This window comes from Peromyscus maniculatus, chromosome 4, assembly GCF_049852395.1.
Source record: "Peromyscus maniculatus bairdii isolate BWxNUB_F1_BW_parent chromosome 4, HU_Pman_BW_mat_3.1, whole genome shotgun sequence".
In the NCBI taxonomy this organism is placed as follows: Eukaryota; Metazoa; Chordata; class Mammalia; order Rodentia; family Cricetidae; genus Peromyscus; species Peromyscus maniculatus.
Genome location: NC_134855.1, coordinates 115,151,343 through 115,175,386, shown reverse-complemented (window position 1 = coordinate 115,175,386; position 24,044 = coordinate 115,151,343). Strand labels below are relative to the sequence as shown.

The 24,044-nt window shown below is 40.0% G+C and overlaps 4 protein-coding genes across 15 annotated transcripts in view; 3 read left to right on the top strand and 1 right to left on the bottom strand.

The window, feature by feature from the left end:
• Slx4ip (SLX4 interacting protein) overlaps window positions 1-7,635 on the bottom strand; it is a 189,698-nt gene extending 182,063 nt beyond the window's left edge. For 2 of the 9 annotated variants that reach the window (XM_076570724.1, XM_076570720.1), the window contains exons 1-2: window positions 6,638-6,806; window positions 3,215-3,313 (exon numbers count right to left, since the gene is read on the bottom strand). The gene's annotated coding sequence lies outside the window, so the exon portion shown is untranslated. Of the gene's footprint in view, window positions 1-3,214; window positions 3,314-6,637; window positions 7,381-7,615 lie in introns of those variants that run through there. The other 7 variants (XM_076570725.1, XM_016002229.3, XM_076570723.1 and 4 more) reach the window with 6 other exon arrangements.
• Window positions 7,636-7,828: 193 nt separating this feature from the next.
• On the top strand, window positions 7,829-23,608 carry Mkks (MKKS centrosomal shuttling protein). Of its 4 annotated transcripts, XM_076570718.1 has the most exons (7): window positions 7,829-7,942; window positions 13,961-14,188; window positions 14,587-14,721; window positions 16,818-16,916; window positions 20,768-20,943; window positions 22,408-22,518; window positions 22,702-23,608. In XM_076570718.1, the coding sequence occupies exons 6-7, from the start codon at window positions 22,426-22,428 to the stop codon at window positions 23,140-23,142; spliced, it is 534 nt and encodes a 177-aa protein (XP_076426833.1). In that variant the 5' UTR covers window positions 7,829-7,942; window positions 13,961-14,188; window positions 14,587-14,721; window positions 16,818-16,916; window positions 20,768-20,943; window positions 22,408-22,425; the 3' UTR covers window positions 23,143-23,608. The 4 variants fall into 4 exon arrangements, with proteins under 4 accessions (XP_076426833.1, XP_076426834.1, XP_042132248.1 ...); XM_076570719.1 differs by lacking the exons at window positions 7,829-7,942; window positions 14,587-14,721 and having other exon boundaries at window positions 14,149-14,188; XM_042276314.2 differs by lacking the exons at window positions 7,829-7,942; window positions 13,961-14,188; window positions 16,818-16,916 and having other exon boundaries at window positions 14,588-14,721.
• Window positions 13,982-14,188, top strand: LOC143266731 (uncharacterized). The gene has a single exon (XM_076570726.1). The coding sequence runs from the start codon at window positions 13,982-13,984 to the stop codon at window positions 14,159-14,161; it is 180 nt and encodes a 59-aa protein (XP_076426841.1). The 3' UTR covers window positions 14,162-14,188.
• On the top strand, window positions 16,860-17,209 carry LOC121828857 (uncharacterized). Its single transcript, XM_042276316.2, has one exon. The coding sequence runs from the start codon at window positions 16,860-16,862 to the stop codon at window positions 17,010-17,012; it is 153 nt and encodes a 50-aa protein (XP_042132250.1). The 3' UTR covers window positions 17,013-17,209.
• Window positions 23,609-24,044: the final 436 nt, after the last annotated feature.

Genomic DNA, 24,044 nt, shown 5'->3' with positions numbered 1-24,044 from the left:
TCATTTGAATAGAAAAGATATTAACCTTGGAATTAAGTTTTAAATTTGGAAACAACTTTCCTGCAAGAGCAGCAAGCCCAATCAATGCTTAGGATTTCAAGCACTAATGTCAAAAAAAAAAAAAAAAAAAAAAAACCTTTGTTACAGAGCTATCTATTAAAGTCTAAAGTCTTTGGCATTTTTACTTTGTTGACTCGTTTTATGAAATCCAGGACAATCTCCAAAAAGATGTATTTTCCAAGTACATGAAAACCGTATACTTTACATAAGCCTGGAAAGGAGTTACAGCACACCATAAATCTTACAAATACGACCATCCTCTCTTCTGCATTCCTGGGCCCACTTTCTCTAAACTGAAAACAAGCATTCTTTCGCAAAAAGGATACTTGGATAACGTGTGACCCCACCAAAACTCATGTGCTTACATGTGTGTGCTGACAGGGAGGCAGGGAGGCTAAGCTTTTTAGGGAAATTAATTTGGGGAAGGAATAGAAGCAGATTAGACAATATCACATGATTTTCCTGTCATTTAACTACAGAGCAAAGATAAACTCAAATAAAGAAAGTCAGTGACCTTCTAGATTATTCTGTGGGAAAATCTAGGGCAATGTGAAATCCCCATTTGTCTTTCTTTCAGTATTTCTGGCCTGGCTGACAAGCTTTTGAAAGCAGCCACCCCAGTTTAAGAGGCCAAATATTAACTCTAGGCTTCTAACCTCTCCATTTCAATTTTTATCCAAGAAATTATTATGCTTCTATTTTCTCTCCAAAAAAGTTTCTAGCTATAGAAGTAGAACAGAAAAGAGTAAGGGCCGTAGGATTTCTGACATTACAACTGTAATTAAAATGTGAGAAATCATCACTGTTGCCCCCCAACACACTACTGTTATTATTAAACTGATACCCAGGAACAAACTTTTGTAAAAAGTCAATAAGTGACAGATGAGCAAAGGGGCTACTGGTGACAACTTAGATAAAGGTTAAAAGACAACCTCAGCATAAAAAAGAATTGGCTGTTCCTATGACTCAGGGGGCAACCTTGAGTGCCTAGTGTGCTTATAAAAACAGATCCAAACAAGCATCAACAATGGAAAAAGAATCATTCAAACAACAAAACTCTGACTTTTTCCCTTTCCTGTTATTAAATATAGACCAGATGTTGAAATGCTGTAACAGGATCAATCCCAAGTACTGATTCTACTTTTCTGTAACTCTGCTGTCACGCCAATCATATGACTCAAGACTCCTTCCTGCTGAGTTTCAAGCCAGCCAACCCTGCATGGGATGCTTCACTGACAGTCAACATCTATTTATCATGTAATACCTCATCAGAAGCACACATAGACATCCTCATGCAGTCTGATCATGTCTTCAGACTCTCAATTCTGCCTCTTCAGATAGCCTGAGCCTATTCAACTCCTCTGTGTCTGGTTCTCTTCTCCATGAAATAAGATAATCACTGGAATCTGAGGTCATATATGTCATTACTTGGCTCTGTGCCTGAATCTCAGTGGATGATTAGTAAGATTAGTCTTAAATATACCCATGAACATACAAGCAGACATCATGCAATTTACATTATAACCTAAAACCCATTCTCATAATTGCAATTTCCCAATCACCTTCCCAGAAAAATAATCAAACAAACAAAAGGTATCTGATTATCATTAACACATTCTTCTTAATATCTAATCTTTTTGGTACAAAAACAGTATCATTGGAGAATATATCATTGTTTCATTGGTTGCTAAGGGTTGAAGGACAGAGAGACGTAAGGGATAGCTGGAGAAATTGGGTGGGAGCTTGTGGATAGAGACAGAGGTTGATGATAGACCTGGTCCATATCCCAATTTCAGTGATAGTTACATAACTCCACATAAGTCAAAACTCAGAAAACTGAACCAAGAAAGATTTTATTCTTATGACATGCCAATTTAAAATATTTTAAATTACAAAACAGCAATCTTTTCTAGAGAATAAATCAAAACAGTCACATAAATTAACTTTTATATCTAAGATATTTTACAGCAGTATTTCGTATTACCCCCACAGCAACATAAATCAAATCCAATTTTAAACTTTTGACTTGTTCTAACATAATGCATCAGTACTACTAAAAGCAAACGATAAACCAGTTTTCTCTGACAGAAACACTAAACCTTAATATACAAGTGGTATTCTCCATCTTCTGACAAATGGGAGCTCTGGGATGTCTCTGGTTTGGCTTTATAACTCTCTCCTTTGCTATCTCATGAGTCTCTAATGTACACAGATTACTGTGCAAAATCCCTAAAGTAATATATTCATAGTAACCTTTAAAGATTTGAGGCAGATTAAATGATTAAAAAACAACAATCCTGGGGCTGGAGAGATGGCTCAGGAGTAAGAGTTTTTGTTGCTCTTGCATTGGACATAAGTCAGAAGGTCCAATGTCGGGCAGCTCACAACCATCTGGAACTCTGGCTCCAGAAGACCCAACATCCTCTTCAGAGCTCTAGAGGTACCTGCACTCACAAACACATACCCACACAGAGACATACATGTATACACACAATTTAAAATTATTAAAAATAAATAATCCAGGTGGGCAAAACCTGTGGTCCTAGCTACTCCAGAGACTGATAGAGAAGAATTTTAAGTTCAAAGTTAGTCTGGGCAACTTAGCAAGACTCTGATTCAAAACTGAAGTCCAAGAGGGGAGTAGCTAGAGTAATAGCTCAGTGATAGAGCATTTGCCTAGCAAGTGAAATGTTCAATCCTGAGAACTGAATTTTTTTTTTTTTTTTTTTTTTTGGTTTTTCGAGACAGGGTTTCTCTGTGTAGCTTTGCGCCTTTCCTGGAGCTCACTTGGTAGCCCAGGCTGGCCTCGAACTCACAGAGATCCGCCTGGCTCTGCCTCCCGAGTGCTGGGATTAAAGGCGTGCGCCACCACCGCCCGGCTCTGAATTTGTTTTTAAACGGTTTCATGTTAGACCCAGAACCTCATGAATGTTAGGCAAGAACTCTACCTCTGAGCTACATTTCCAGCACTACATTTTGCATTTTTAAAATGTCATATTTGATTCAGAAGAAGTTAAAGCATAAACTATACAAAAGAGCCAGGTGGTTGTAGTAGGAATCTTAAAAGTTCTTTTTACTAAAATCAAACCCAAGGCCAGTTATTGGGGTGAATGCTGGAAGATCAGAGAAGCAGAACAAGCCACAGCTACCTCACCTCGCCAGTTCCTCAGCTGATCCTGTTTCCTCAGACTGGAAGCCTCTGAGTCCTCATCCAAATGGATCTCAGCTGAACTGCTGCTCGAAAGCCTGAAAGCTTAACCAGACAAAAACTTCTAGTTTCTGGTCCTCACACCATATATATCTTTCTGCCATCACTCCCTGGGATTAAAGGCTCACTTTCTGGGATTAAAGGCGTGAGTCACCATGCCTGACTGTTTCCAATGTGGCCTTGAACTCACAGAGATCCAGAGGGATTTCTGTCTCTGGAATGCTAGGATTAAAGGCATGTGCTACCACTGCCTAACCTCTATGTTTAATATTGTGACTGTTCTGTTCTCTGAACCCTGATAAGTTTATTAGAGTGCACAATATTTTAGGGAACACAATACCACCACAGGTGGTGGTGGCACACACCTTTAATCCCAGCACTCAGGAGGCAGAGGCAGGTGGGTCTCTGTGAGTTGGAGACCAGCCTGGTCTACAGAGCTAGTTCCAGGACAGGTAGGTATGTTATACAGAGAAATCTTGTCTCAAAAACAAACAAAAACTATATAAAAGAAAGGTAAAACAACAACACAAAATGTTTTACCACCATCCTCTTCTGGTGTCGTTGTATACAGAAGGCACTAAATAACTAGTTTTTTTGTTTTTGTTTTTGTTTTTTTCAATTTAAACAAGCTAGTGGACAAAGCTAAGTGAAATTGGGAACCCTGAAAACAAAAATCCCAATGGTTATCAACTAGTGAATTATACAGATGATAATGTAGCCACACACTGATAAGTCAGTAATTCAAACAGGCTGAAGAGTCTGTGGGTATAGCTCTGGGATAAAGCACAAAGCCCTAACTTCAATCTCTAGCACCACAAAAGAAAAAAATGGAGGGGGAAAAAAAAAGAAAAGAAATGAGCTATCAATATAACAGCAAAAATGATACTCAAAATAACTACACATACCCCAAATAAAAACATGTATACAAGGTTCCTTTGAGATAACCATCTAGAAAATGCCTATTGCTTTATACTGATAGGTCAGCAGCTGCCTAGAAAAGAGCAGCTAGAGGAATTACTAGGAACAAGACCAAAATTTTGAGGGTCATGGATATGCTCATTATCTGATTGTGATGATGTTTCACCAGTGTATACATATAAAGCATACTATGTTGTATACTTGAAATAGATGTTGCTATTTGCACCACAAGTTTATCTCAATAAGGCTATGTTTAAGAGGTCTTTTAATTTTAAAAGTCATCTTCCTGGCCTGGGATAATGTATTTAGACCACCCTCTTTTTCAAATAGATGCACATAGTGAAAATCCAAAGAATTTCAGTCATCGGAAGGCATAAACAAAATCTGTAACAATACAAAGATTTAATTATAATATAATAAAAACAGCTAGTTAATATTTTCATAGCTGTTACTATGTGCCATTTACTCCTTTTAAAAAAATTATTTTTAATTACGTGTAAAGGTGTATGTCTGTGGGGGGGGGGTATGTTCATCTGAGGGTAGACACCCATAGCTGTCAGACACCTTGGATCCCCCAAGAAACTGGAGTTACAGGCAACAGTGAACTGCTTGACATAGGCACTGGGAATTAAACGTTAGAAGAGCACATAGCTCTTAACTGCTGAGCCATCTCTCCAGCCCGTGTCAGGTACTTTTAAAAAGCATGTTTCAGGTAGTAACTTATCTAGCTCTCACCTGAGTCCTACCTTACAAGCTACAAAACTGAAGCACAAGGGTAGGTAATGTCTATTAGATTCCAGAGCTTGGAGCTGGTAAGTGGAGGAGGCAGGATGTAAAGCCAGGCCAGACAGTTTCAGAGCTGATTTGCTTAACCACTCACATGATCACCACCCTCAATATACCATGCAGCATGTAAAACTGCAAACAATCAATACTGAAGTGTAATGTTTTCCTTCACAGTCAGAAACCATACATAGCCACAGTGGAAACATTCATGTGCGACTCACTAAAACAAGTGACTTCCATTCTTCTTTCTCACTTAATACATTGAGGTGGGGGGGGGGGGGAACGGACTGCAAAATAACCAGTAACTGCGAAGCTGATTGGTAAGGTAACCAATTACTGGGAAGCGGGTTCACCACACTCCCAATCTAATATTCCTCACTGTCTTCAAAATCCTAAGTAAAGCCACCAGAAAAAGGGAAAAAACAATCATACTCACAACAGCGTAAAAAGCATACGTCATTTTCAGTGCCATCAAATACCTTAGTAGCATCTCATTTCCTCCCAGAGTCTGGATTTCTGTCTAGAACTAGTCTGAAGTCTGGTTTAGAAGCTTCCCAGTTGACTATCATGGGCAGCCAAAATTAAGAACTCCTGATTTTGATTTCTCATTAAAGAAAGACACAGAAGCAAGCCTGGGGCTACAAAAAGCCACAGCCCAAAGTTTCCAAGTCAACATCATACTGTCCCCACATGCAACTTCTCATCATTCAAGTAAACTCGCAGATGATGCTGACCCAGCTGGTAGATAAGTACAATGAGCAACAAGGCCATAGTAACTCGAATATTAGCCAACTGGCTTACAATTATGGTTATATACAGTACCCAAGAAATAGGAGAAGTGAGAACCCGTGAAGTTGCTGGTCCAGCAGTGCTAAGAACCACAGAACACTGTGTTCCTGGTTCCAGCTTGGTACATGACAAGGGAATTGAATGAGAGCCCCTACAAAGGGATGAGTGATGGTTTTTTTTTTTTTTTTCTTGTTTTAAACTTTTCTTTGATATTTTATAACATAGAGCTAGTTAAATATTTAACAAAGGCACTGAGTAAATGAATGAACGAACGAACACAACCTATATCACATCTTAAAATATTCTGAGAATGCCGGGCGGTGCCTGTAATTACAACACTCGGGAGGCAGAAGCAAGCGGATGTCTGTGAGTTCGATCGAGGCCAAAGCGAGTTCCAGGACAGCCAGAGCTGTTACACAGTGAAACCACATCTTAGAGGGGAAAATATAATAATAATAATAATAATAATAATAATAATAATAATAATAATAATAAAATGAGGGGAAAATATAATCATCATCATCATCATCATCATCATCATCATCATCATCCTGAGGGTTATATTTACACCTCTGGATGTAGGCAGCCATAATTTGATACAAATTGCTGTCCCGTCCATTTGGCTCTCCTTTACTCGGGAGGAATTCTCTCAACATTATTTTAATTTTAAATCTCAGTCTTCCTGCACCCTGATGTTTAACAATTTTTCAGATCTGAGTGTTTTCAAAAAATAATGGAGCGAAAAGGAAAACCTAAGAGAAAGATTGTGGCAAGTCTCAAAATTCAAAACAAACACACGTAGTGGTACGGAAGATGGGCCAACAGTTCAGTCCAGCTGAGGGAACAGCTAGGTTGCCAGAAGTATCATGCTCTTACCTATGCTGGTGGCGGGAGGTGGGCTCGGGCTTTTTATGTTTTGTTACTGTCCAGGGTCACTGGCGGACCAGTACCTGGATGTGGAAACTCAGACCAAAAAGGCGGCAGGCAAAACCTCAGAGAGGCTTTGGCTCACTTCCCCTTTCCCAGGGTCGTCTCGCGCGTGTGAGATTGCAACCACCGCCCAAACACAAGATGGCGTATCCGGCTTCACATGCGCTGGAAGCCAGTGCCAGAACTTAAAATGGCGGCGAAACGCTAGGTGAAGTAGCGGGATAGCCGGAAGGATCTGCCCAAACAAAAAATGGCTCCCGTTACTGATCTCAACGCTTTATAAAGAGACCGAAATAAAAATGGCGGCAGAAGCGGACTGTTTAGAGGCCGGGAATGCCACGAATACGATTGGCAGATAACGAATCACTGTAATTCAATACGTAATGACGGACAAGGGGAAAAAAAAAAAGCCCGTAGTGTTTCCATGGTACCACGAAACTACTAGGGCAGGTGTGAAAAGTATTTTTGATAAAGAAGATAAAAAGATAGGTTGAAAAACAAAGATGGCTTTCACAAATGCCAGAGAAAAGCTAATTTAAAATGTGCTTCAACATGACTTCATAGTATTCCCGATGGTCCGAGAGAGCAAAAGACTTATCTCAGAAGCAGAAAAAAAAAATGGCAAGAACAAGGACATTAAACAATCAGTTCTGGCATGGAGCTGGGGACTCCCGACTTCTGCCTAACCCCCACCAAGACTGGGCGGAAGCTTCCTGCCCGGCGTCCTGCTCGGACTGCGCATGCCCGCGCCCCGACCTCCTTCTGGACGGTGAGGGGCGGTGGGGCGGAGCCACTTTCTACAGTTTTAGGCATCCTGAGAGGGGTGGGGCTTGAGCACTGAGTGACAAAAGGAGGCGCTTTGTGATTGGTCAGAGGCCGAAAGGCAGCCAAGAACGCTGGCTTCTTCATTCATTCCAGAAGTACCTATCAAGAGAGCAGAAGGTTGCAAGTTATGTCGCCTTCTGGATGTTGTGATGGGTGTTTAACCGTCTTCAGTCTCGGTAGTTTGCAAAGACACCTCGGTAGTTTGCAAACACCCCTCGGCGACGGCCGCCGTTCTCCTCAGCCGGAGCTTCCAGCCAATACCGGGAGAGAGGGCGGGGCGCGCGAGCAGCGCATGCGCCTTCCTGCCTCCCTGGGCCAAGGTGGCGGGACTCCGCAGCGTGTCCGCTGTGCTAGCTCGGTTCCTGGGCTCCGGTGGCGGTGGCGGCGACGGCGGCCTGGCCGCGAGGTGCAGCTGCTGGTGGGCAGGTGAGAGCGCCCGAGCCGCCAGTGGAGGAGCCAGCTTGCGGTCCCTCTGCGTCCCCACTCGCGAAGGTCGCGGGTGGCCTCGGCCAAGGGTGTTTGGGGGCGGAGATACGGAGGCATCTGGCCACCGGAGAGTCCCCAAGGCCGGCTTTGAAAGTAGTTTCAGGACGTGGCTATCTGATGGTTGTGTGAGTGTGGGTGGCCAGGAGTGTCCAGTACCAGGTGGAACTGGAATAAAGCTTCCCAAAGCCACCTGCGCGGTGAACTAGAGGGAGAAGTTTCCCTGGGAAATTGTCGGGATCACCTGCACTGTCGCTTTCCACCTGTAACCCGGAACTCCTCTAACTCCTTCAAGGGAAGGGTGCCGGTGCACCGGGGGCTGTCGAGTCATGGGGGCTTCCCTCGAAACGCGAAACTGGAGCATAGAGCTTCTGGCAGCATGATCGTGCCAACTTTGAGAAAGCAGAAACAGCACTCGGGCTTTTTGATTGTATAGTGGAGATCCAAGGACATCTGACATGAGGGGTGTCCCTGAGGTCATGTTCATATTCCTGGGTCATTTTTTGATGTTTCCGAGGAAAAAAGTTTTTTATTACTATCATCTGCTTTCTCGTTGTCACGTAGTTTGTGTGTAACACTATTTCATACATCAATGATCTAGACTGGCAGCAGCGTTCTTCCCGCCTGGAACTTGTAGTCTAGTAATAAGTCCTAGAAAATAATGAAGAGAGGAAAGCCAAGTTCTAGATTGAGTGCTCAGAGCAAGGCTCTGTGAATAAGGGACACCCGAAAGAAGAGCTGAAGCTCAAGAATTGTGAATGAAATGTCAGGCCCATAATATTACAAGTACCAGAAGTTGAATCTTTTTTGTTTCCTTTGGGTTTTTTGAGACAGAGTTTCTCTGTGTAGCCCTGGCTGTCCTGGAACTCTGTAGACCAGGCTGGCCTCAAACTAAGAGATTTTCCCACCTCTGCCTCCAGAGTGCTGGTATTAAAGCTGTGTGCCACCACCACCCAGCCAGAAATTGAATCTTTAAAGGTACACTTTAGAGTTGCTGGCTACTTGAGACAGCAGGGCATTGACTCCCTGGGGAAATAAAGGGCCTAAACTACTTAAAATGAGCACGAAGGCAGTTGTCATTCTAGAGCTCAGTCTTGACCCTCTGGTCAGGTGGCCCGCCAGTTTCTGAGATTTTTAGATCTCTTATCACCTCATTGTCTGGATGTCTGGACATCTAGACCCAGGCACTGCATGGAGCAGAGCATAGTTGGTGTCTGTTGATATCAACCCTGTACTCCTCCAGGGACCACCTGGCTTGGAGAATTAACTCCAAAAAAAAAAAAAAACAACCACAGTTTGTATGTGAGATGATGTGAAGGAGAGAACGAGGGAGAAGGAGAAGCCTGGGGCCAGCTAGACAGCTGCCAGCCAGACTTGGAGTAGGACACACAGAATGAAAGGTAAAAAGCCCCAAAGCAAAATGTAGATGACGAGAAACAGGTTAATTTATAAGTTATGAGTTAGTGGGACAAGCATAAGTTAAGGCAGAGCATTCATAATAAGTCTCATGATTTGGGACCTGATTGGTGGCCCAAAAGAAAGGCTGCTGCAGACTTGACTTAGTTCTTTGTTTTGACTCCTCTACAGTGTTCAGTCATGGATTATAGAGATCACCACCTTCTAAATTTGTTGTTGGCTCAGAGGACAAACACCATTCCTTATTCACCTTGGTGGTTTTCCTAATCTAATAAGATTGCCAGGATGTGTGAACAGTTAGTGGGGATTTGAATAAAAGTAACTCCACACATACCTTAAGTGAAAATTGACGTAAACACTAGGAACATTTGGAGCAATACAGTATTTTCCTAATTTTGTACCAAGAGATTAGCAGTGTAATCACATTGCTCAAGCAGGAGTTTCTGGAGGGGTCTGCTTTTATGTATTAGAAGTCATACATCTGTCCCAGTAACAGCTGCCATGCATTGAGCACTTACCCATCCTCACACTATAGTGTTCTAAATATGTATCATTTTTATAATGTGATAGTCTATGAGATTGCGGCAGGAACCGATTTCCCCAAGATGATAACTAGTTTGTGGTGGAGGTTAAAGTTGATTCTCGTGTTTGCTCAAAGGTTTTTTTCTTGTCCAACATTTCTGAAAGTGCAGATCAGGTATCAGAACTTTCAAATCTAATCACTTGGTAGCTATAACTTTATTAACTGTCATCAGAGAAGCGTATGTGACCTCTACTCAGTGTTTGCTGCTTTTCTGTGCCTTAGAAGTTTTCTTATTTCCTTCACAGCTTACCTGGCTTATACATCCGACTGTTAGCTATCTTTGTAACATCTTGTATTCTGACTATAGACACACACACACACACACACACACACACACACACACACACACCAAGCAAGAGCCCCCAAAACCACAAAACCCATTTCTTGAGAATCTGGATATTTTTATTTTTTGTCTAGCGTACTGAATTGGAGGCCAGCCTGGGGTTACATATGACCCTGTCTCAAAAAGGAAAAACATCTTCCCTTTCCAGATGACCAACTGGATGATAACTGATAGTTATCTGTCACTGAGTCCAGGCTGCTTCAGGTGTGTTAATTGCACAGCAGATTTTGATGTGGAAGCCATTATTACTCTTTTGCCATTGACCAGGAGAGTAAGTGTCTCAACTAAGGCAGTTCAGTTACAGAGAGGGTTCAAGTAACATTTGAAGCCCAGGGAGCAGGAATCCACAGCTCAGTCCCTTAAGTCACTGCCTTAGGATGCATTCTTATTAACCTGATTTACCCCAGTCTCTGAAAACTAGTCAGTAGAAGCAGTCTTGATGGCCTTTGAATATTATTATAAGATTAAACTTTCACTCTGCTGTCAAAAATGTCACTGTATCTTCCAGGCAAACCCACATGACTTCCCCTTCCTCTCTGTAAGTTCAGAGTACAGAGGCTGTTGGAGGTCACACAAACAGTAGCTCTCAAACTTCAGCTTTAGGGCTTCCTGTAGTCCTTTAGGACTTCATTGTAGTCAGTGTTTCTGGACAATGCCCTAGAGTTTCCTCTTCAGTGGTCAGGGCAGCCTGAGAATTTACATTTCTGCTAAGTTCCCAGGTGAATGACTCGTGCTAAAGATGATGAGGCCACAAAAGAAGTAAGTCATTTAGAGGTCATAAGTGTCTGAACTATGCTTTTTTTTTTTGGGGGGGGGGGGGGGGAGGGGAGTGCACACGTAATGGCAAGATGTGGCGGCTGGCTTGAAGAGTGAGGGAAAGGGCAGAATACATTATGTCCAGATCTCCGAGTTAACCAGCTTAGTCTAAGATATTTTTAATCTTATTTTGTTTTTAATTGTGTATACATGTTTTGTTTGTTGTAATTCGTTTTGAGATAGTTTCATGTAGCCCAGGCTATTAGCTATTTTGCCGAAGGATGGATGACCTTGAAGAATGCTGTCTCCTCAATAATTGTGTAATTCCTAGTCCTGAGATGATAGGCCTTGGTTCTTTTCAGTGGAGAAAATTGGTCACAGCATGCAGAGGAAGATGACCTTCAAAAGTGGTAGGTTGAAGATAGAAGAGGGGCCAATGGTGTTAGAACTGACAGGGTGTTGGCAAATGAGAATGGGCCATGGGTAACTGCTTCCTTATTTTAGACAGTAGGGAAGGTTAAGAGCTGGGATGAGTACATTTTTACAGTGTAGATAAGAAATTGAGAGTATTAATATCCCATAACTACCATTCTCTAGCTATTAGGTTATTTGCAAAAACAAAGGTAGAATAAAATGAAAATCTCAAAAATGGTGAAGGGTAGAAATTGGCCCTTTGAAAATTTAGAGCTGATTAGGGGCAGTTAAAAATCTCTGCTGTCATGCTGAGAGCCAAGCAACTGGACATTTATCTAGAACAATCTGCATGATTTACAGTCCCTCTCCCCCACCAGTACTAATGGCAGATGATAATCAAGATAATTATAACTCAGATATAATATCAGATGATAATCAGGAAAACTAAAAGGCCATGGGAGACCTCTGAGACATCTCCAAACCTCTATATCTTTTTCTGATGAGTCACAGACTGCCACTAGGCTGTCACTTCTCAGCCACTAATCAATTGTATTTTGGACTCCACAGTTAATGACATCCTCATACAAGTCTTGTAAGGGTTTCAGTATTATTTGCTTTTAATCATAAATACACTGAACTAACAGTAATGGTGTAACTGAACTAATGGTGAAGAATAGCAAAGACCATAAAATTTTCATAATGTATTGATTTTTAACATTTACTGACAACAGATAAATTTCCTGACTTAGATGTTGATTGAGCTATCCTTGAATGGTAAAGTAAGATGGTACAGGGTGGAAACTGTAGAATAGGAGTCAGTTTTAAACCATGGGTTCATCGGGAGTTGAAGTTTATTTAGTGTGTGTGTCTGTATTTATAAGTAGAAAAGTCTAACAAAATAGGTGCCACTTTAGGAGATATGTCTAGAAAATGTGCAGAAAAGGCAATCCAACGTTCTCTTTATCATGCTGGGCAGGTTAGGCATTCATTTTTTTAAAAACTGTACATATAAGGCGTCATGTGTTTTGATAACGTATATGTTGCATAATGATTAAATCAGGTTAAACATAACTATCTCTTCAAAAGTCAATTTTTTATGATGAAAACTTTCAGAATCCTTTCTTCTAGCCTTTTTTCAGTTGTACCTGGTGTCTATACTGAGGGCCAAGCTTGAACAGCTATTTAAATTGAAAATAACATGAACTATTTTTACAATGACTAAATTTTTAAAAGAACTATTAGAGGCAATGATTGGAATTCAGAAATAATGAATTCAGAAATATCCAACATCAACATTTTCATTAAAGGCATGAAGTTATAGTAAATATCAACCATCCTAAACATGAGATCTGGATCAATTAATTCTAACACCCTAGCTGATGTTCTCTTCATGACTGCGTTGCATTTTGTGCAAGTGTTGTTTCTCATATATTTTAAAAAGCAGAATGAACTCCTTACACTGTGCCTAAAGCACCAGCAGATGGCGCCCAGGAAACCTCAGAGGCAAACTATGAATCTCCTGTTTAAAAAAATAATAATAATAATAATAATAATAATAATAATAAAAACCTGTATTCAAATTGTTAGGGGAAAATAACCAAACAGTTATTTTAATTGACACTGTTACAGGAACAGGGTAATCTGATATCTAGAACCCAAGTGTTTGGGACTTTTTTCTCCCTCCACCTTAATGTCATTCTGCCACCAAGAAATCTTCTTTATGTAGAAATGAAGAGAGAGTAGTTGCCATCATAGATAGAAATGAAATAAATTTTAAAATACTTGTGGTCTGAAGTATGTATTTCACTGTTTTACTTTTGTGGCCCCTAGGTGTAATTACCCATGTTCTGTAACAAGGTAGAGGTATATCTGTTCATTCAGCCTTGCTGTTCTGTAGGAAGAACAAGCTAAAGTAAACATAACTAATCCAACTGAATGAATGATACAGACACCTGTGCTCTGATTTAGGGCAAGTAGCACGAGACCATTGTCAACCTCTGGAATCTGTGACAGGCTCACAACACTCTGAGGAGTTCATTATCATCGCATTCTGGAAATTCTAGGCCAGTGCCCCCAAGCAGGAGCTCAGTCTTAACTTTCGAGAAATTGCTTCATAATCAGCTTTTTTTACTGTGTATATTAGAGGTTGCTTTCATTAGATGTCTGTACTGCATGTGTGCCCAATGTCAGCAGAGACCTGGATGTTGGACCCCCTCGAATTGGAGTTACAGGTGGTTGTGAGCTGCTTTGTAGGTACTGGGAACTAAACCCAGGCACGCTAGAAGAGCAGCAAGTACTCTTAACCACTGAGCCATCTCTAGCCTGTAAGTGAACGTTATTGAAGTGCACTATACTGTTTGTGTTTGTAGGCATGATTTGAGACCATTTATGTTTAGGGGTTGGTTTAATTTTAATTTTTTTTCCTTTAAATGTAATTTTTTTTCCTTAGGTGTACTGATATCAACAGACTATGAACTTTCAGAACCTCTGGAGAGAATACAAAGTTCTGATTGTTATGGTACCTTTAATTGGGTTCATACATCTGGGGTGGCACGGAATCAAAAGCAGCCCTGTCTTCCAAATTCCTAAGGACGATACCACTGAACCAGATAGTCTGGCACTTGCAAGTCAACCGAAGAGCCAAACCTAGGAGAAGTAGCAGGCTTGCACTTTTCAGGTAAGTTTCATTAAATCTGGTCAGCCATTTGTTATTTTCCAGTAATGGGAACTTAGTTTTTATAGCACTCTGGCAAGAAAAAACAAAAAAAAAAAAAAAAAAACCTAAATTAAAAATTTATTGTTTTTGTTAAGATATACCCAAAACACTCATTATTTTTAAGAAAAAAATAGCTATGTTTACAGTTTCAAAATAATTTCTATGAGTAGAAATGACTGAATTCAAGAGGATGTGATTATATAGTTTAGCAGCAAAACTTGATTTTATCTGACATGAGGCAATTGGAAGTATTTCTTCCACGTAATCCTATACTTTAGATTCTCTGCAGAAATGCCTTTCCTTATGAGTGCTGTGTTGATTGTGGTATGCACTATCTTTTTTATTACATATTTACACAGTCCAAGAAATTCTAAAGTATGAAACTCACTGGCTCCAAGGGTTCCATGAAAAGAATTACAACTCTGTAATTATGTCACTCAAGCCGAAGCTGGGTCTAAAACTTAGAGGACTCCTCCTGTCTCGGCCTCCCAACTGTAAGTATGGATGTGAGCCATCATGTCAGCACATTTTTTTCTAATATGTCTTTTTTCGCCTTGAGTTGAGAAATGTGCTATAAATTCTGGCATTAGGTCAGTGGTTTTAGGAGAACCTCAGGGCAGCTTTACTCACTTAAAGAGGACTGATGTCCTAGCTTGCTATAAACTGATCATTGTGCCAGGCGTAGTAGTGCATGCCTTTAGTCCCAGCACTTGGGAGGCAGAGGCAGGTGGATCCCTGTGAGTTCAAGGCCAGCCAGGTCTACACACAGAGAAACCCTTTCTTGAAAACAACAACAACAACAAAAACTGATCATTGCTACCTATAATCTCAGCACTCTGGATTATGAGGCAGGGGGATCAGGAGTTGAGGGCAGCCTAGATGCATAGTGAGACCCTACCTCAACAATAGCAACAAAAATTTATTTCAGATCAAGATTTTATTTTTAAATGTTCATAAGGAGAAAAATAAAGTATGATTTAAAATATTAGTTAATTTTTTGCTATAAAAAGTTAAATAACAAAACAAAATATTAGAAACTTGACAACTTAAAATAATAGCCTTAGGGATAGTCGTTATATTATAAAATCTGTATATATTTAAAAGGATTTATGTGTGTGTGAAAGTTTGTGTCTGTGTGCACATGTGTGCATGCGTACCATTTGTGTGTGAGTGCCCGCAAAGGCCTAAGATGACAACCCCTGGAACTGGAGTTCCAGGTAACTTTGAACCACCAACTTGGGTACTGGGTACTGAACTTGGGTCCTCTGAAAAGAGCAGCAAGTCCCCTTGACCCTCTGCTAGGCAGAAAGACTTTTCCTGGGTAGGAAAAAGGAGTTAGATGTATTAGATGCTTGATGTTTATAGAGCAGTCCTTTCAGACTCTTTAAGACCATTATAGGGTGTGTGTGTAGAACTTTAGTTTTTGTCTCATGAGTTGAGAGGCCATGTATAGTCAGACTTGAAGAGAACAAACTTCCATGCTCAAAAATGAAGAACTAAAGCTGAAAAAAAGAATTTCCTAAAATACTAGGTGAACATAGTAAGACATTTTAGATGGCAATGAGCAATAGATGATTTTAGAGGGCCGGGTGTGGTAGTCCACACCTGTAATCCCAGGATTTAGGAGACTAAGGCAGGAGGATTGCAAGTTCAAAACCACCCAGTACTACATGGTAATATAACATTATCTCCAAAGAAATAAGAGAAACCAAATAAAATTGAAGCCAACACTGCCAGATAAGCAAAGAGAATTAAGTATTTCAATTGGCTTTGGATTGGTAGAAGTTAAAGCCAAGTTCAGAGTACACTAAACACTAATTCTAAATAAGCAAAGCTCATTGAAAAAAAGTTCTGTGTCAGTCTATTGGTACTTTTTATTTTGTAGAAAATTTCAAACATAAAACAAAAGGTAGAAACTGAACCCTCCTCCAACTACATATAAACACTTACCAGTATTAATTGTGAGTCTATCTTGGTTTGGGGGCAGTGCTAAGGGTTGAAACCAGTGCTTTGCATATGTTAGACGTGCTTTACCAATGAACTAGGTACCCTTTTCCTCATCCTTTTCTTTAACTGATAGAGAATTTAAAACCCCTATACATACATCCTTTCTGTGTGTATCTTTAATGGTAAGAGTAAACATTTATAGTACTACAATGGGACCAACATTTGTACTAACCACACTGAGAAAACTAACATGAACTCTTTACTGTGACTTCATAACCAGAGCCTGATCATATTTCTGAATTTTTATTTAAAATCAATAAAAACAAAATGTGCTATGAGATGTCATTCTGTATGTTGTGAATATGTGTTGCTCTGATTGGTTGATAAATAAAACACTGATTGGTCAGTAGCCAGGCAGGAAATATAGGCAGAGTAAGCAGACAAGGAGAATTCTAGGAAGAGGAAGGGCTGAGTCACGAGTCGCCAGCCAGACACAGAGGAAGCAAGATGTTTCTCATTTCCAGTATGCTTATGACAGTTAAAATCCTTTTTCTAAAAATGGAGCAGAATATTAAAATTATTAAACTTGCTGCCTATAAAATACTTCAGAATTATTCTTCTAAATTTTTTTAATTTCTTATAGAAAGAAGCAACTTTGAATCTGAACTTGATAATAAAAGAAGAAATGAGAAACCCCAGTTGGATTAGAAAGAACTGGCTTCTTGTGGCCGGAGTGACTTTCGTAGGTGTCCATCTTGGAACATACTTTATACAGAGAGCTGCAAAAGAGTCTGTGAGGTCTCAGTCCAGAGACAAACAAAAGAATATTGAAGAATGAAGCAAAATAAACACTTGAAATTAATGTCATTAAATTAATATATGCTGGTTATTGTCTGAAAACCACTTGATTTTATAGCTGATAATACTAAATATGCAGGCTTTCACCCATGAAGAATAGTTTTTAATGTTAAGACATGTGATGGTGCAATAAATGAAAAACATGTAAACAAAATAAAGCTGCCTGTACAAGTTCCACCTGAAGCAGGATGTCTCGTTTCGAAGCTAAGAAGCCATCATTGTGTAAAACTGAACCATTGACAAGTGAGAGAGTCAGGTCCACACTTTCTGTCTTGAAGGGAATCCTAGCCTCATGCTACGGCCCTTCAGGGAGGCTGAAGCAGCTGCACAATGGCTTGGGAGGTTGTGTGTGTACAACCTCACAGTCCTCAGCCCTGCTCCGAAACCTTTCAGTCACCCATCCAGTATTAAAGGTCCTAACAGCAGCTGTGCAGAATCATGTGACCTGCTTCAGTGACTGTGGCTTATTTACAGCCATTCTGTGCTGTAACCTGATTGAAAATGTTCAGAGAATAGGCTTGACACCCACGACAGCTATTAAGTTAAACAAATTCCTCCTGAGTTTCTGCACTGGTTATCTCAAGTCTGAAGCCTGTAGCTGTCGAATCCCAGTTGACTTCAGTAGTACACATATCTTCCTGGGCTTGGTACACAGTATCTTAACCAGCAAACCTGCCTGTATGCTCACCAGAAAGGAAACTGATCACATCAGTGCTTTGATCTTGAAAACTTTTTTGCTTACAATTCCAGAAAGTGCAGAAGACCGAATCATTTTAGGGAAAAGTATAGTTGTTCCCGTAAAGGGCCAAGGAGTTACAGATTCTACTGTATTACCTGGACTGCTTGTTGAAATGTCAGAAGTTCAATTAAGGAGATTATTACCCACCCAGAAGTCAAGTGCCCTCAAGGTGGCACTCTTCTGTGTGTCTTTATCCGGAGATTTTTCTAATGCTGGAGAAGGAACTCTGGTGGTCCCTTACCAAGTGTCCCTTGAGAATGCAGTTTTAGAGCAGTTGCTTAATCTGGGAAGGCAGCTAGTCAGTGACCATGTAGATCTTGTCCTGTGCCAAAAAGTTATACACCCATCTTTGAAACAGTTCCTCAGCAAGCATCACATTATTGCCATCGACAGAGTTGGAGTGGCTATAATGGAACCCCTGAGCAAAGTGACAGGTAAAAAGTTCTCTTGGCTTTTGCACATTAAAGCTAATATGTCACCCTCCCTTTTTGAGCAGAGAAGTTTGGTTTGTGTCACTATTAATACCTTAAAATTTTTTAGAAGCCACCAACCTTACAGCATTTGACTCATTCTGGCAGCAAACATTATTTGTGGGAAAGATCCCTTTGCCCAGTTACTAGAAACAAAATGGTGGTAGTTCAACTCCAAGTATAGTTTGTTATGATCTAGCCCTTAGTATTTTAAAGGCAGTTGAGAAGTCTAACATAATTATAAGGTCTTTAATATTATACACACAATTTTAAAATTTACAAAGCTTTTAAATCCTATTATATTCAGCTTCACGTTTATCATAACTCCAAGAAATGTCTGTACTTCTGCCCAAATAGTTATTCCTAATTTGGGAGGCAGGTATATGTATATATGTTTGACATTTACCAAGAATACTTGTGGCTGGGTTCTTGAGAACCAAGGGCACCTTTTACAGTCAAGACTTCTAACAGGCCTGGCCATCACACCTTTACAACCATCTGATGAATTGCTGTATAGAGTAACAATCACAAACTACAGTCTAAACAGATATACATGGTTAGGACAAAAGTAACTTGAAGAGTCCCTTATGTGAGCCACCTCTCAAATCAGTGTCCCTGTAACTGCACTGACAAACTTTCAGAAATTATCAGTTACATCCATATTGATTGCAATTGTTGCTTTTTGTTTAACAAGCTCCAGCTATGTTGTTGGGCTGGTCTCAAAGTGCTGGCCCTAAGGGAGCCTCCTTAGCCTCCCAGATAGCTAGAACAACATACTCCCCGCCTTGTGATTTACAACTCATTGAACTGTTATTAAAGTTCACTATTTAAAAACAGCATGTATGCCAGATGTTGGATACTGTCAGCCAAATGAACATCAAAATGAAATTTACTAGGAACATGGAAATAATTATTTGGAATTCATTTTTTGTACTGTAGGACAGATCTAAATTATCTACTAATTTGCATTGGTCTGGCTGTTTCCAGCTTATGTTCACTGGGTATTCTGGATTTGGTAAGTTAAAGTGTGGAACGTTTTCCCATAACACCAGTGTTATAAATGGGCACTGATTTTCTGCACTAGTCCAGGTTTGTTACTTAGCCCAGATACCTAGAACACAATTACGAAAATTTTGACTCCGTTAGTTTTCTGATCTCTGGACGTGGTGGCACATCCCTAATTGCAGCACTTGGGTGGAAGAGGTAGGAGGATCAAGGTCCTCAATCCTCACCTACATAGCAAGTTCAAGGACAGCCTGGAGTACATGAAAGTATCTTAAAAAAATCTGGCCTCCAAAAAAGTGAGTTGCTACAAGTTATAGTTTTGATACTCAAATGTTAAATGTTACTTCTTACAGAAGTTGGTATAGATTCCTATATTACAACTACATTTAGAGATTCTGCAAATTTTAACTTGTGATTTTTTGTATTTTTCCCCATGATAGTAGTGAAATAAGTATGTTATATTCTTTATTTTGGCACTTGCATGCCCAGTTATATTTTTTTTTTAAAAAGATCCTAGGCAAAGTGTGTGTGTGTGTGTGTGTGTGTGTGTGTGTGTGTGTGTGTGTGTGTGTGTATCCCCTATGTAGCTCTCCTAAAGAAACAAATGAATTTTTTAAAAAAGGACATTTCTCACCCTTTTTCAAAATTAATGAGGTTCTTAATGTGGCGTTTTTGATCTCTAAGTAGGCTTTCAGGAATTCTAGACTTCCTAAAAATACATGCAATTTTTTGTGTGCCTTTTTCTGAGAGTATAAAATAGGTTTTAACAGATTTTCAGATAGGTCTGTAAGATTGGGAATGTAGCTTAGTGGTAGAGCACATGTTGGGCATGACTCTGGGTTTAATTCCCAGCAATACACACACAATTAAATGAATAAATAATACCAGTCTGCCTGGTTACATTTATTGAACCAGAAAGACCTGACCACTGTGAGTGGCATTATTCCCTGGGCAGGAATTCCTAGGCGGTATAAAGTTGAGAAGACAAGCTAAGTACTAGGGTGTATACACACACATCCCTCTGTTTCCTGATTGTGGGTGTGGTAAGAATAGGTGCTTGAGCTCATGCTGCTGTGACTTCTCTACTGTAGTGAACTGTGACCTGGAACTGCGATCCAGAATGATCCTTTCTCCTTTTGATGAGCATTTTATCACAACAATAGAAAGGCAGCAATGACAAAAGTTCATAAACCAACAGCCTAAACAAGCAAAGATAGCCATGTGTTCATTTGTTATCCCAGCATTCAAGAAGCTGAAGTGGGAGGATTACCGCAAGTTCAAGACCAGCTTGGTCTACATGGTTAATTCTAGGCCAGCAGGAATATATCATTTAAATAGCAGAATGTGAATTTCAGAGATCTAAGAAGATGCATTTTATTTCTTTATTCTTTATTTCATATTTTAAATGATAAGCTTTGGTGGGGGATTTTATACTAGCTATGAATTTTATTGATATTTATTCATTTTAAGAGTTCCATCTTTGCTTATATGGTTTATATTTTCCATACTTTACAAAAATAGGAGCGACGCCTATTGGTTCCCTAAACACAATAGCTTCTTCTGCTTACGGAAGTATAAAAGACGTGTGCTCGGCAAGACTTGGCTCCAAACATTTTTTCCATCTTATTCCTAATGAGGCAACTGTCTGCAGCTTGCTCCTCTGCGGCCGAAATGACACTGCCTGGGAGGAGCTGAAGGTAGGTGGACTTCCAGGGCCTACAGCAGGGATGAAGCAACTCATGGCAGGTGCTGCAGGTTGAGGGCTGTGGTGTTTTTAGTTTTTCACATTTTCCGAGACTTTCCATAGTGATATAATAAGTAAAAACAAAAAGGGACAGAAATGGGGGCTAGAGATACAGCTCAAGAGTGGAGCGTGTGCTTGGTACATACAAGGTTCAATCCCAGCACCGAAGGAGGAAAGAGGAGAGGCAAAGGCTCAAGGAAGCTAATTTAATTGGCTGTTACAGTAAACTTGGAGGGTATTGTACCACTTATCATGATTTTTACAAGAAACCTAAAGGTTCTTGATGGGCAGTTTTTCTAAGAAATGACTTGAATTGCCTACCTCTTGACATGATACCACATTGCCATCTACAAACGTGCTGCTGCATTCGTAGCTATTCTGGGTGGCATATGACCTTTTGGGCAGCGCGTATGACCCAGACACCACAGGTTGAACATGCCTGGACTGTACTGTTCTAATGTGTATGAATAATTTACTCAAAGTGAATTCCCCAATCACCCACTTCTTAGAGTTATTGTTTTCTCAAGTTTTATATAAGCAAACTGACAATATATAGAATTGTGAGTTTAAAAATTAATATATGCTTAAAGATTCATCCTTAGTAAATCGGAGATTTGCATGTTTTTTACTTACTATTGCTTGGTGCTATCATTTCCAAACAGACTTTATGGTATTTGTACATCTTACTTGTTTAGACTTTGATTTTAATGGAAGGACCAGCAAGCCTCGTTATCGAAGATGTTTTTAGGCCATATGTTTGTGAGCAAAGTAGACATGAAAGAAAATATTAATTTAATTTTATGAAAACAGACTTATGGCTTACATGTCCCTCTTCATTCTCTAATCTTTATTGGAAATGCTATTAGTCAGTCACATTACTACTTTGATAAAACAGAGTTTTGTTCTTTCTGAATTAAAATCTGAACCTTTTGTGCTATGGAGATATCTGAGTGCCTAAAGGTACTGAATACCAGGCCTGATGACCCAAGTGCAATTCCCAGGAGTCATGTGGTGGAAGAAGAAAGCTGACTCCCACAAGTTGTCCTCTAACCTCTACACCTGTATCATAGCACATGTGCACACAGACTCCCTACACACACATACACACACACACACACACACACACACACACACACACACAGAAACAGCCTTTTTAGATTAAAGAAAAATCGGGGCACCTACCACCAAGCTGGATGACTTGGGTTCAATTCCTAGAACCCACACAGTAGAAAGAAAAATCAGACTCCCACAAGTTGCCCTCTGTCCTCTACTCGTGTGTCCTGGCATGCACCTTCCCCTGCCACACAGAGAGAAAGTTAAAAATAGGGCTCTGAGTTCACAGTCTAAGTTACTATGAGAGCATGGGACAGTTCACATACCACAGTGAGATCCTGATTCTAATTTGTTTCTTCCTTAGCTCACATGTCAAACAGCAATGCATGCCTTGCAGCTAACAATCAAGGAACCATGGGTTTTATTGGGAGGTGGCTGTACAGAAACACATTTGGCTGCTTATATCAGACACAAGGTAAGTTAGACATCCTGCTCACATTACTTAAATTTTCAGCAGTTTTTGTTTTGTGAGACAATGACCAAATCATAATACCCAAGAACCTTTGGTAATTAACTTTTTAAAATTCAGATAATGTTTTTCTGAAGCATTTTTATATTAGTTGATCTGTATGTTTTCACTTGTCTTATTCCTCTCTAGGTTCATAATGAGGCAGAAGATATTGTCAAAGAGGTTGGATATTCTCGAGCAGAACTCCAGATTGCTGCTGAAGCATTTTGCAGGGCTCTGGAGTCCGTTGCTGGCTCTTTGGAACACGATGGTGGTGAAATCCTCATTGACATGAAGTATGGCCACTTTTGGTCAGGTCAATCGGATTCTGCTTCTGTTGTTCACTGGCCAGATATGCTGTCACGATGTGGCTGTGGCTTATACAACAGCCAGGAAGGACTCAGCTGGTCTTTCTTGAAAAGCACTCATCATCCTTTTGCACCACAAACCTGCCTTTCCCAGACAGCTGTGGGCTCAGCCAGTAACCTGACTGTGGACTGTTTCACTGCCAAGCTTAGTGGCCTACAGGTGGCTGTAGAGACAGCCAATTTGATTTTAGATCTTTCATATGTCATTGAAGATAAAAACTAACATAATAGAATGGCATATTTATGTTATGAAACAAGCTAGTTCAGATGTCTAAGAAAAAATGGTTATATTGTTCTCTCCCAAAGGCCTGTTCTGCATAGGTGGACAGATGATTTATGAAAGTATAGACCTACCTACTTAAGGAAGGGTATGGATGTTAAATAGAAATTTATAGACTAATAACTCTTGATGCCCTTGTAATCATCACCATCACCCCACATTTGATGTATGTCCCCTAAGAATATTGGAATTGTCCTTCTACTTTCTTTCCAAGCTGCTCCAATAAGGGATGACCTGAACTTTTCCCATTGGCGAGATAGGAGTCTTCATTTTTTGTCATAGCCACTGTTCTTGAGTATTTAGCTTTCCATAAAACTTACTACTTTCTTGATGTAACATTGTTGCTCTCATTTTAACTATTATAGAAATTTGTTGAGATGTTTTAATAAAGTCATTTGTGTTCCCTAAACTTGTATGTAATCTTTACTAGACAATACTGGAAATGTAGCCTAAACATAGGCAACATGTTCTTGCAGTCTCAGCTACTCAGGAAGTTGAGCCAGGAGCAATGCTTAAGCCAAGCCTGAGGTCTGCCTAGACAATAGTAAGACCCTTCTCAGAAGTAGAAGACAACACTTCACTAATACTTGAAGAAAATTATCCAAATTCAGATGGTAAAACATGGCATGAGAATTCTTGATGAAAATAATTTCAGAGAAGCTCATTCTGGCAGAAATAAATGACAAAAAATAAATCATAAGCACATTGTTGTGATTAAAACTGAGGAGCAAGAAGGATGGCTTAGCAGTTAAGACCACTGGTTGCTCTTCCAGAGAACCTCTATCATCTTCATAAAATTGGTTTTAAGATTGTTTTCATGTGCTTCGGGTACGTTGGAATGTTCA